Source organism: Micrasema longulum, unplaced genomic scaffold (assembly GCF_059751315.1).
Source record: "Micrasema longulum isolate JH-2025_06_02 unplaced genomic scaffold, ASM5975131v1 h1tg000236l, whole genome shotgun sequence".
Classification (NCBI taxonomy): Eukaryota; Metazoa; Arthropoda; class Insecta; order Trichoptera; family Brachycentridae; genus Micrasema; species Micrasema longulum.
In genome coordinates this window covers 388,194-402,117 of record NW_028277441.1, presented here as the reverse complement: position 1 = coordinate 402,117, position 13,924 = coordinate 388,194, and the positions used below count along the sequence as shown (strand labels likewise).

The 13,924-nt window shown below is 33.2% G+C and overlaps 1 protein-coding gene across 5 annotated transcripts in view; it reads right to left on the bottom strand.

The window, feature by feature from the left end:
• LOC148283461 (L-xylulose reductase) overlaps positions 1-13,924 on the bottom strand; it is a 31,036-nt gene that overhangs the window by 1,736 nt on the left and 15,376 nt on the right. For 3 of the 5 annotated variants that reach the window (XM_088243814.1, XM_088243813.1, XM_088243816.1), the window contains exons 2-5: positions 4,198-4,284; positions 3,098-3,356; positions 1,956-2,070; positions 292-494 (exon numbers count right to left, since the gene is read on the bottom strand). In XM_088243814.1, coding sequence (XP_088099940.1) covers positions 292-494; positions 1,956-2,070; positions 3,098-3,356; positions 4,198-4,249 — 629 coding nt within the window. In that variant the 5' untranslated portion in view covers positions 4,250-4,284. Of the gene's footprint in view, positions 1-291; positions 495-1,955; positions 2,071-3,097; positions 3,357-4,197; positions 4,285-4,353; positions 4,588-4,765; positions 4,842-13,924 lie in introns of those variants that run through there. The other 2 variants (XM_088243815.1, XM_088243812.1) reach the window with 2 other exon arrangements.

Here is a 13,924-nt window from a genome sequence, read left to right as displayed (position 1 = left end):
TGGTCAAGTTGGCCACATTTGCTATAGTTGGCATCATAAAAGAAGCCGCATCCTTAGGGCACCACTGGTTAAACCTGAGGATGTTGGAGCACTTGCCCCCTAACTAAAAACCCGAGCTTCGATAGTGAGAATTGATTTACGGGGACCCGTCACAATACAACGACGTCAAGAGTTTATATAGCACTGACTCCCGTCATCCGGAATAAGAATAGGTTTAACCAGAAACATCAATATTTTTTACATTATTACCAATGCCACATATTATATGCAGAGGGTATTCATAATACTAACCTTCCTAGAGGTATTTTGCTTATCATTTGATTAGCCTTTACTGGATCAGACCAGCCGATGCGACCCATATCAGTCATGATAACGGTTGGATTGACACAGTTGACCCTTATATTGTGTTTTCCAAGTTCTAGAGCCATTACTTGCGAAAGTGAGTCCAGAGCGCCCTTTGAAGAGCAGTACAGGGCGTGTTCACGAAGACCAACCTGCCAAAGTAAGATATGAAATGTGGCGCTAAATGTATTTTATTACCCTCCTTTATATAATGATAATAAATTCAGATGCTAAAATTATTGTAGTGTTTACAATTTGAATGAACTCTGAAGTTATTTATACGATGTAATATGGAGATTTATGTGTACAATAATAATATTATAGTTCATGCATTGGCATATTAATACAATCCCCAAAATTTAATGATAAGAAATAAGTGGGTTGATATTATAAGGAATTTAAAGAAAGCATCTGATTGGATCCACCAAAAACAAATGTTGATTGTTAATGTTAAAATACAATATAAAATTTATAAAACACTTTGTTCTTAGACCACTTGAGTTTATTTCAAAGCACTATTAGTTTCAAAAGGCACAGATCCTTCCATATACAGGTGTTATTATAAACTAAAGAGAAATGAAAAATCTGGGTACTGATTGGGAGGGGTTTTTTAAAAAAAAAAAAAAATGGCGTTGCATAATAAATTTGATGCTTTTGCCAATGTCATGTTGAATTATTTTATAAACAAACTGGTTTGCAGTACGCAACCAGCCACCAGGCCCAACCGTCGGTCTGCAAGCAACATAAACATGTGTAAGTCTAACAGTTCCGAGGAAGTTCTCTCCTTTCTCGTTTCAAAACTAAAAAGGAGAATCCCTCCACCAAACGACCAATCCTCCACCCATACTCATACTGCAGGCCCCAGTCGAGCATTACAAATCAATTCCGTTATTTTTCAAAAATTTAAGCAAAAGGTTGTATATAGATGGATTTCTGCTCGCTTAAGCTAGGGTTTCCTAGGACAGCGGTGCCCGTATTTTAACGGCCGTAGTGAACGGTGATGCAGTGGACAGCCGTCGTAAAGGTGACTAGAGTGTGGTTTTCTAGAAAAACGGTGTTATCAACACCATTTAACCCTAGCTTTAGATGAGTTGGATATTTGTAGGAAGAGAAATTAGTGGGGTCAAAGTTTTAAAAAAGGTTGGCATTTGATTATTTATTGGGCAAAACAAGAATAAGTGGTTGAAATCTTCTTCAAAACGACAATCGTGATTTAAAAATATAACATTAATAATTGATGTTTTTTTATTTATGTTTAGTTTATAATAACACCTGTAGATAGAAGGATCTGTGCCATCCGAAACTAATAGTGCTTTGAAATAAACTCTAGTGGTCTAAGAACAAAGTGTTTTATTCATATATTTTATCATGTTATTCCACAAAATTAATGCCGATTCAATAAATAATTTAAAATATAACCTTTTTTATATACCAAAAATGAGTATCCTCCAGTTTTTGGTAGCATTTAAATGCAGCTTTGGTGTAAATAAACAAACTCAGTAACTATGGGTACGCTTCCGTGTCACTACTTTTTAAAATATTTTACTGCATAGGGCAGGGCGTGTATATGTATCAATATGTCAATGAGTTTATTTTAAAAACATATTTATTACCTTGGAAGCTTGAGACGATATATTGACTATAGCACCACCCTCTTTCCGGGCAACCATTTCTTTGGCTATCATTTGACTAACATTCAATACAGATTTCACATTTATATTGAATGTACTGAAAAAGACAAATGAATTCAACGACATAATATAAGAATTTATTTATTATAATTCAATTACACTGCAACTGTGAAGATCAGATCAGTATTGTTTTTTATTTAGTCTTAAAATACTTCAAACATGATAAATGAATGTCCTAATATTAACTTATATCTAATTAACAAATTACAACAGGGAATGAGAATACCTTAAAACCTTCTTTAAGGTATTCTCACTCCCTGTTGTAATTTGTTAATCTTTGCGACTCTCCACGATTTGTGATTGCAATACAATTTGTGAAATAAGTAGATAATTAATTAATCGGGTTGTAGTTTCGTGGCTAGTGTTGCGGACTCACAGATCAGTGGTTCGAGGTTCGAACCCCACTCAAGCCAGACTTGATTCTCATTTTCTAATAGTGAGTTAATTACAACTAGTTGAAAATGGCCCCAAAAAATTAAGTATGTGTAAATCACAAGAACGCAGATTTCTTTTTAAAAAAAAAAAATACATATATTTTAATCACATTTTTCAAAATGCAAAAAAAATAAATTATTATTATTATATTTTGGATAACTTATGTAGCTGTATTTTTTGTTAAAATTACCTCAAGAGGGCTGTACAATTAAAATACCAACACATTATTTTTAATGCAATAGCGGGTTGTACATTTTGAAAAAATACACTGTAAACAATAATGGGACTCGATAATTAAAAATCATAACATAAAAAGTGTGTACGTATGTCAAAAAAAGTGGAAAATAATTGTGGATGATGGTGATAAAACAGAGGTCCAGAAGAAAAAAAAATGTCATGGCCTTGATATAAACCAATCACGAAAAAAGCTATGTATAATTTGGTGTTACCAGCATAAAAATCAATTGTAGTTCTGATTTTATTTGATTTTTTACTAATTTTGACTGACTATAAATTTTTTTAGGTGCCTACCTGCCAAAATTACAAAAATGGGTAGATAGGGATAGGAGATGGCAAAGTAAGTAAATCCCTCGTTTGACATTAAAGATTTCAAAATATTTTTTTTTTACCTGTCAAAATCTGCTTCTTTGACTTCAAGGAAGGAGTCCAACAAGGCAACGGCTGCATTATTTACGAGTCCGTGGATTGGCTTCTTAGTTATTTGTGTCATGGCTTCGCGGGTAGCATTCCAATCACCCAAATCTATACATACTGTCTCGATCGAAGGCACAACATTTTTCAGTTCGTTGAGATTCGATTCTGTCTTAGAAATAGCCACTACTTGCGCCCCACACTTTGCAAGGGCTATGCACAAATCTCTCCCGATTCCTAAAAGAATATAATAAAAAAAAAACTAATTTAGGCTTGAGTTATCAAGGGCGCGCTATCATTTATGTCGATATTTTGTCTAATTTTCATGTATAAAAATAATTACTAAGAGTATGTAAAAATATCCATTAAGTATTGGCGCTTTAAGTAAGGGCGCTTTTCCATTATTTAACATAACGGTAGTATATAAGAGATATCATAATATTTACATAATAGTTACAGATGTTAACAGCTCTATTATAGCACCTACAACTCTTATTTGATATGGCGTTCTACCCTTTCTGCCTACCCCTGCGTGGAAACGACTCTATATATATTTGTAATAAATGTATGAATTTACAGCAATAATTAGATAATGTAGGTAGTTTAACTTTTTTTTAATGTAATGACCCGCCAAGCCTTTATTATTTAAGAGGTTTGTCAGCAGGTTGGAAAGAGAATATTTATGGCTTTTTCATAACGTCTTTACGTTATGAAAAATACACCACAACACTGTTTCTTTTTGCAACTGGCGGGAATCAAACCTGCGATGCCTGTTTCATATTCAACTAGTGTATAATATCTGTTCACAGTTAGCCGTTTAACCAACCGCTTGTACTATATAATCTGTGCCAACCGCACCACGGCGCCATTAAAAAGTAATAAATTCTCATTGCTGTTAGGTACTATGAAATATACGTTATACCAACATCTCTATATAGGTAATACGTAGCTTAGTAGTGTGACAAAGATGTGATAGGCACATAATGTAAACCCTGAGAAATTCTTTGCAGACATATTATGTTATGTTATAACACAATAAAAGAATGAGGTTAGGCAAAAATAAATAGAAAAATCTTACCTCTGCCCGCTCCTGTCACAACAATCCGCTTTGCCTTGAATGAAATTTCCATGTTGCCTGTTGCGCTGTTACTTCCCGGGAACAAGACTAAATAAAGAATAAATGATATAAAAGTATGCAATACCTAATCTTACCGTTGATAAGAAATTACAATACCGTTTTTCGTTTTCAAATTACATTAAAACATTATCATTTGACACCGCGTAGGTTAGGTAAACACAGAACTAATGACTAATAACACAGCTAACAAGTTTTGATGAATAATTATTCTGATATGTGATGGGCGTTGCTATAAACAAGAAGTTATCTCTTATCTGTAATGATTTTAGTTTTCTTGAGAAGCAGAGATTGCTTATTTAACTTAACAGATTTGTTGGTACAATTTAATGTGGTTAACGTTCGGTTATAAGGTGACAGTCCAAATTTGATAACAACGAAGTCTTGGCAGAATGAAACTTATGAAGCATTGGATTATTGGACGGCGCGAATTTTTCCTGTTTCCCAATTCGGCGCAAACTGCCAGGATGATGATGTCTTAGCCAAAGTTCAACATTTGAATGTCCTTTACCCAGACTTTGAAAACTAGGTTTAAAGATGCACTGGGAAGTTAGTACCTACATCATTCACGTAAAATAAAAACACACGTTATTCCTTTACTGGCTCCATCTCAGATTTAACAAAAATTGGGTTCCCCTTAACAATTAAAAAAATAAAGTACGTAGAAAATCATTACCTGCATGAAAATATTTATAATTAAAAGAGATTTAAAAATCCAAAGTTCGTATTTGATATTTGTTGGTATGAAATCTATTCAGCATTGTTATTTTTTTGTATTTTTTTTACACGGTATTTAGTTCTCATATTTTCCATACTTTATTGTATTTTTTTTATTTCAATTTTATAAGGTACATCTATATTTTTAATTCTTATATTTTATGTGTTATCTTCTCACACCTGTAAATTGTATTATACATGTAAAGATACTATACCTACCTAAAACAAATATCGTAAAGCTCTGGATTTATAATTTTATTTTTAATATCTTGATCATGGTCTTATTATGTTGTGATATTATGTTTTGCATTCTACACTTAGGTGTCTAAAGAGATTAGTCTCTTTTTAAAAATATTTTTTTATTTTTATTTATTGGGGATATCAACAGTAATACATGTAACAAAAATATAACAAATTAAATATACAGAGAATAAAACCAATGACAGATATCCACAGAAATACATTAAATACACGTACAATACATACAAGTGTGTTTGTGTGAGTGTAAGTGAGTGAGAGGGTGGGTGAGTGGGTGTTATATTGGAATGAGGGTGGACATGTGTGTAAATATTATTGCACAAGTGTCGAAAATATAATTATATATATCATTTTTAAGAATTAGAGATAAAATAAAATTAAATAAGATAAAATAAGACTTTATTATTGAAACTAAGTATAAGACAAAAAAGTATGTTTTAAGACGCGCATTTTAAATATTATTTTTTTACAATTAAATGGATCAATAAAGGGAAAGTTAAATTATATTCACGAGCAAAACTTATAAGTGGAGAGTTCTGGGCATAGTTCGTACGAACTGCTGGCACATCAAATAGAGAGCTCGACGTGTGACGTGTGACGGGTGCGGTAGCCGGGGACATTTAATGATAACTCCGATATAAGAGCCGGACTATCAAGGCGTCCACTAAGTATGTCATGAAGCACCCCCATGTCTAATAGTAGACAGCGATCTTCTAAAGTAAGCAAGTGGTGCTTTTTGCAGGAAGACATATAATTGAGATCGGTATTCCTGCATCTCCAGTTAAGATGTCTAAGAAATGTCCATTGAATTTTCTCGAACCTTTCTTTATTCCACACACTTATTTATATCTTTGAGTCGTTACTTCTTATATTTCTGTAATATTCATATTGTCACTAATATGCGTCACCGAGTCGAATTGTAATGTAGGTTTATTTGACTTTTTTCCTAGAACAGAACTCTTAAGTACTTATGTTTTGTATCACTATAATTGAGCTATCCGGAATGAAATTTCCTAATTCTCACGTTAATATTACGATTATTTTCCTTTTCAGGCACACTATAATCATAGTATATCAATAGTAATTATTTCTTAGATAAATATATATGTTATCCTAATTGTTATTCTAATATTTTATCTTTTAAAAAAATATTATTATTAATACAATAAAACAGATTGCTAATAATAATGGATATAATAGGAACTTAATTGATAAAATATTAAATCAAAAAAAAAAACTTACAAATAAATATTTATATTCTACTCCCACAGTAAATAAAGCAAACTCACCTAAACAATGGAGGCGGACATTTTTTCCAACAATTATCTAATTCCCTACCACCAAACATTAAACCTGCATTCTACACAACTAATAATATAGGAACATTATTAAAAATCACCAAGAAAAAGTCCATAAATATAATAAATCTGGGATATACCAATTAAATTGTAATGATTGTGCTTCAATCTACATTGGAAAAACTAAAAGAAACTTTAATATATATTTTTTTCTGAATTCGCAAACCATCTGATAGAAAATAATCATAACTTCAATAAAGACACTGGATTAAAAGTACTTCATGTTGAAAATAAAATATTAAACATAGATAACTTAGAAATCTTAGAAATTAAAAAAGCGATCCACAATAAGAAAAAAATAATAATAACCAAATAAACAATATTTCTTTTAGTCTACTCTTGTCTATATTCGAAAATAATCATATCAAATTACCACTTGCGAGAATGACCGGTCGCGGAAAAGGTCTGAGAAAGGGAGGCGCCAAGCGTCAAAGGAAGGTTCTGCGTGATAACATTCAGGGTATCACGAAGCCCGCCATTCGCGGTCTGGCTCGTCGCGGCGAATTTATTGGCTCCATGTGTAGTATTTAGTAAACATGATAAAAAATAAAAAAGGAAAGAATTCATTAGTTACATAAACCTTGACGAAGAAGCTTGTTCGATTTGAAACCGGTCGGTGGATAGTGGTTATAAACAAAGTTGTTAAATTTATTTGATTTTATTATTTATTGATTATTATTATTTACTCATCTTACTTTTTGTTGTGTTTTCTTCTTTCTGTCATAAACATTCTTCAGTTTTATTTTTCTCTCCATCATGCCTATGCTAGTCTACCAGCATAAGTTTAGAGGTCTACGATCCAAGACCAAGATTTTTTTTAGAAAATGTAACTTGTACTGTAGTCAGTATCGTAGTTGATATCATGGCGATTACTGGAAGTTGGCTAACTGATAGTTTCCATAGCTCCGAATTGTTCGATGATAAATATGACGTTTTCCGGTCTGATAGAAATCCGATAATTACAGGTTGTTCCCGTGGCGGGGGAGTGATTTTAGCAGCAAAGCGTAATCTTAATGCATCTATTATGTGTGAATGTGAGTCAGAAGCTGAAAATATCTGGATATCTATTCGGCAAAATCCAACAAATTCTTATATGTGTGTTGTGCATATATTCCGAAAGGAGATAACTTTCAACATCTTCTCAATAGTTTCTCAACGATTATCAACCAACACATTTTAAACAAACCAAATGAAAACTTTTTGATTTTAGGCGATTTTAATTTATTAGATATGTCATGGTATTTCCAAAGTAATAACTGTTTTCTCACACCAATCAGTTATAGCCAGCCAGTTAGCTTTGCTTTTATAAATTCATTTTTTTTGCTAATTTAAATCAACTTAATAGTATTGCTAACCATAATAACAGAATTTTAGATCTTGTGCTAAGTACTGATGACATGATAAATGTATTTCCATCGGATTTTCCCTTGGTATCTCACAGATCACAGATCTATTATTATTGAATCTGCCTTCGAAGTGAAACAATCTATTCACCATCAACCCATTTTGAAACCTAATTTTTTAAGTGGAAATTATGAACTTATCCGCAATAAACTAGATGAAATAAACCGGGAGATTTGGATTCAAAGACATATTCTAGTCGTATTCTACAATATATTGAATGAACTCATTGATTCAACCATTCCTAAAAAACATCTCTCTCTCCACCAAATATCCTCCATGGTATACATCTAGTCTGATTAAAATTTCCAAAGAAAAATAATAATTTATAAGTGCAAAAAGTACAGTAATCCTATAGATTATTCGACTTTCTCCCTTCTACGATTTAGACAAAAGTTGAGCACACAGAAACCAACATCTGTAAATCCCCTAAACTTTTTTGGACTTACATAAAATCGGAACCTTCTTCCATCCTTTCAATGGTTATATACAACGAAATTATTGCCGACTCCGGGCATGAAATTTGTGAGATATTTGCTACCTTTTTCAAATCCGTTTATGAAAAGCCATTAGCTGTATCAAGTAACCAAACGGATACGTTAACTGATTCTCCAACTAATATGAATAATATAAAAGCAAACATTGATTTAGTCATAAAGTACATAAATAATGGCGATTTCACAAAAGAAGCTGGACCTGATTTAATTCCACCCATATTCATTATTAACTGCGCGGAACAACTGGGAAGTCCGCTCGCGTTGTTTTTAATAAGTATCTAGTTATATTGTCCCGAAACTATGGAAAACTGCTTTTATTTCTCCTTTTATAAATCAGGCCGTAAATCAGAGGTCAGAAATTATAGACCTATTTCTAAATTATCAATTTTTTCAAAACTGTTTGAGAAGATAATTTACGATTAAGTTAAGCACTCAAATCTTCTCTTAGTACTTTACAGCGTGGATTTACATCTGGAAGATCTACCGTGGCCAATTTAGTTTACTTCTTCTTAAAAATATGGAAAACCGATTCCAAATTGATTCAATCTACACGAATTTGAAATATTTTAACATTTTTTATCCACAGAGATTGATGTAAAATAATGTGTTATTGAAATGTTTCCCTACCAAAGTACATTTTTTTTATTATTATTATTCAGAATTAACAGAATGTGGGTAAAGTACTTAGTATGTGCGCGATTTAAATCGTAATTTAAAAATATAGCAAACGCGTTTCTAACAGAAAAACCAGACGTTACCAACCCGCCACATTATAATGATTCAATTCAAAAGGATTCCATTTTGTGTTTAAAAAAAGACAGTTCTAATTTTCCAAATTATTATATTAATAAGTACTCTCAATAATTGTTAATGTTACATAATAACATATTAAACAAAGAAGACCGGGCAAATTTGAATGTAAAGTGGTTTGTGAACCAACGGAGATACGGTATCCTTAACCACACATCTGTGCAAAGGGGCATCAAAATCTGACCAGGCAGTTTTGAGAAAATGACGTGGTATTTCGACAATTATTTGTTCCATTCTGTGTTCCACTGCTGGGCAAAGTCCTCAAAATTAGATTTTTCCATCTCGATTTTCAAGTATATTCTGTAGTGTTTTTCCCTCTCCCTCCCCTCTCAGAAAATTCTTCCCAAACCGTTCTTTATTGACTTCAAGGTTAGATAAAAAAAAACAGGTAACTAGAGGTCGAGGGTGATAAATGCAGTTCATAGCACAATAGAAGAATATAGGCCATACCATAGAATTAGACTATTCTTAATTCTACGAGATATTTTCCACATCCCTTTTGGTTCATAGACTGCGATTTTCTGAAGTAGGAAAATTGAGGAAATATTTTTGAAGTACGCACCTGAGACACACAAAGTTAACGTAGAGTAAAACAATGTGTAGGTTATAAAATATAGCGGTATAATATAGGTAATAGGTACACTACAAATATCCCATTTTATAAAACGCATCTAACAACTTATATTTTATCTCGAATTCTGTACAAAAATATTTATGACAGAATTTTCAATACTTCTTTGATGCTCCTAAGAATCCCGGCATGGACCCGCTAAGATAGTTTTACAAATCAAAACTTTTTTCAAAACTGATGCAAGTTTTGAACGATTGTGATTTTGGTTTATACATGATCGGAATAACAAAGCATTTATTGTTAATTGATTATTAATCAGCTTCGTCCATTTTAACCGTGAAGTTATTTAATATTTAATTGATATTATTTTAGGTGTTTTACTTGAAAATATCAGGTTTAGTTAAAGTGAACAGCTAGGGACTTAGAGGGAATTAATAAGTGATTAAAAATTAAAATTAAAATTAAAAAGTTAAAACTAAAAGATAAAATTAAAAGTCAAAGTTCAAAGTTAGGCAGGAGATCAATTTAAAATGTCTAATAGATCTGATAAAAATATAGTATTTACAGTGTTTAATTTCGATGTCACTAAAACTGTCATTATAGGTAATCTGTATTCTTCGAAGAGTGCTATTTTTCATGTAATTAGTCATTGAGTTAGGAATGTCGAAGAGTACAGATTGACGAGTTCTACGGAAAGGGACTCGATATGAAATACTTTCCGTAGGCAGATAGGATAAAACGCCATATTACTCTGCATATAGTCTGCATATAGACCTCTCTTATTCAAGCTAATTATTCTGACATGCCCATCTTTAAGTATTTGTTAGATTTGGTCTTGCCGCGTCTTTCTCGGTCTTCTTCGGATCATCAACATCGGCATCCTAAGTAGTCATTGTCGTTCTTCGGGGGCTCATTCGCCTGAACATGTCCTAACCGACGCGGCATCCCTTTCTTAGGGACAAGACTTAGGTAAGGTAATAAACCCAGATATTTTTAGAGGAAAAAATAAAGATTTACGTTTATGCTTCGTTTAATATTTGAGCTCAAATAACCGCGGTAGAAAAAGGGAACCGAGTATATTGGATCTCTGATCCGTAAGTCCACAATACTACCCGACAATCTTTGTCAAGACGATATGTCTCGACTCTCGACAGACATTTTTTTAAGACGTTTTTAACAAAGAAGCGTTAGCCTCTCGGTGTACTATTTTGCGCGTTTGCCTACCATGAAAGAGGTCTCGGGTTCGATTCCCCACATGGTTGACATGAAATGTTTATTAAAAAAGGTGTTTTTACACTATAATATTTCATAGCCCCTGGACTGGCACCTGAAGCGTAAGACTGATCATCTTACGTTCATGTAACAAAAAATGATCAAAATAAGCCGCTACTGATGTACCAATGCAGAGCCCTATGCACCATTAGGTGCGGAAAGGGAATGATGATGATGCGATGAAAGATGTGTAGCAGTTACGGGTTAAATGGTGAATTACAGAATATATTGAGACATAATCTTGTCTTGAAGTAGTAATTTTTATTTTTTTTGTCCTAGCTTTAATTTTATTTAGTTGTATTTTATTTTATTAGTGCCTGTATCTATGATAAGAAATTGTATTTACCACCGTTAGAATGGGCTGCATAAGTCCGTCAAATAAATAAATAACTAATCTTAGAGATACGCCACCGTTACCGGCTAATACAGTGGCCCATACAGACAAAAATCATTCTACGTTAATCAATTACAAAGTTAGCTACAGTTTACCTTTTAGTTTTGTTCCAAACTTTTGTTCTATGTAATAGGGCTAAAGGGCTTCTGATTTATTACCATAAGGATATAAAACTATGAAATCAGATATTAATATTAATTTATCATGCGAAATCCCCACATACGTCACTGTCGAAAAACATAATTTATTGATATATTTACATAATTTATTGTCTTTAATGTTGGAAGCTCATGGCGTGATATTGTAAGAGCTAGCAATTCTTTAGCTGTGGCAGAGATGAAATAGCCACAGGCAAGGCTTGAATATTAATTAGGAATGTCTCTCTACCTGCCCCCGGCGTGGGGTGGGTCTATGGGTGGCATAGGGTGGCAAGTATAAATATAGATTATTGCTATTTATTCTTCATTTTATTAGCACGCGAATTGCAATAGCACAGCGTAGAAATGCGAATATTGAATGATATTTTTTATGAAAAATTTAAATTACTACATTCAACATGACACATCTTTGTTAATTTTTTTTTCAGACATCTCATCACACATTTTCATTTCTTATTTCTACTATCGTAATATAATTATGGGTCTTACTCATAAACTTGATATAAAGCTACGCCTAGGCCTAGGCATAGTGTTAGAATAACGGATAAGAATACCATCCTTATTATAGTGATAGAATAAAGATGGTATTTCCATCCTAATTCTATCACTATGCCTTGGCGTAACTCTATACTAGGTTTATAAGTAAGGCCTATGAAAATAAGAAATTAAGAAATAAGGCGCCGAACTGTAGTCGTAGATATCATGAATCGTGCTAAAAAATTGAAATGGCAGTGGGCAGGACACGTGGCGAGGCAAAATGATGGCAGGTGTACAGCCAGAATAATAAAGTGGAGACCGTGGGCAAACAAAAGAAGTGTTGGAAGGTCACAAAAAAGATGGGTCCGATGAATTGTCTCGATAACCTGGAAGATAATAATTGAATAAAGACCCAAAATGCGATGGATGGACTGCATCAGTGCGGATACGACAACGTTGAAAGTGAGGAACTGGAGAGGAAGGGCAGCAGACCGGCAAGAGTGGAGGAGACTCCTGGATACAACCATGGCCCACCTAGGACTGTCAGCCTTATGATGATGACGATGATGATTTTGTTTTTGAAATTGGTTATAATTTAAAAAAATAATTAAATACAATTTCTAGGCATTTATAATACTTAGTCTTTTTTGTCATCTGTTTTACTCTTCTATGATAAAATGTTTAAGATCTTGTTTAAACCAAAGATAGTTTCATATTCTGTATCCGGGCGGATGAAGAATACTTTTCTGAGTTTTAGGCAAAAATCCTAAAAAAGGAAAATATAATATATATTTTTGTTCATCTCGTAGTTTAGTGGTTTGCGCGTTCGCTTACCCTAGTCCCGGGTTTGATTAGCAAAGTCACCATAAAATATTTATTTAAAAACCGATTTTACACTGAGGTATTTTATTGTTTCTGGACTGGACCTAAAGCGTAAGACTGATCACATTATCTTCATGTTACAAATGATCGAGATACGACACTTTGGTTTACCTATGCACCACCGAGTCTAGTATTCTGATGATGAAGATTGTGGTGATCTTCATTAAATATAACAATATAATGTCCTCCTAGTGCCTCGTTTTCCTATTGTGGTTCCAGGTTGGATTCACGGCGTGGTCGATACACCATTTCACAGTAAATAACCGTGTCAAAAAATAAAATGGAAACAAATTGTGGTAGTGTGGGGTTCGAGCCATGCATCTACTGATCACTAGTCCATGATGTTACCATGGGAAGTTCAGTGTTTTTTAATGATTTTTTTTGTTAATGAACTATCAATCCAAGACAATTTTTTTACATGTTATTATGCACGATACATATCGTATTAACACCACTATGAATTTTTTAATTTTGAAATTTTAAAAATCCCCACCGAAACCTCGAAATTATACCGCCCGCTACGTCACAAATTCTGGTCGGCGAGTGATCAAAACACACGTCTGATCGTTGAAATACAACTGACAAGAAGCAAAGAAAACAGGGGTTTATCTGACGATTGCTTTACAAACCGCTGACTTGCAGGTATTTTACGACATATTTTAAGATGATCAAATTAGTTTGTAGGGACGACAAACCGTTTGTTTTCATTGTTTCATAAGTGAAAAGATATATTCATAACATTGAGGTATATAACTAGAGAAAGCATGAGCGTTCGAAATGTGGCCTCTCAACCAGAGGCCAATTGGCATATGTTTGATAGAACTGACTTAATTCTGTTGCGAGCAGTCCCCGGCTACTTTTCTCCCCGCAATTAC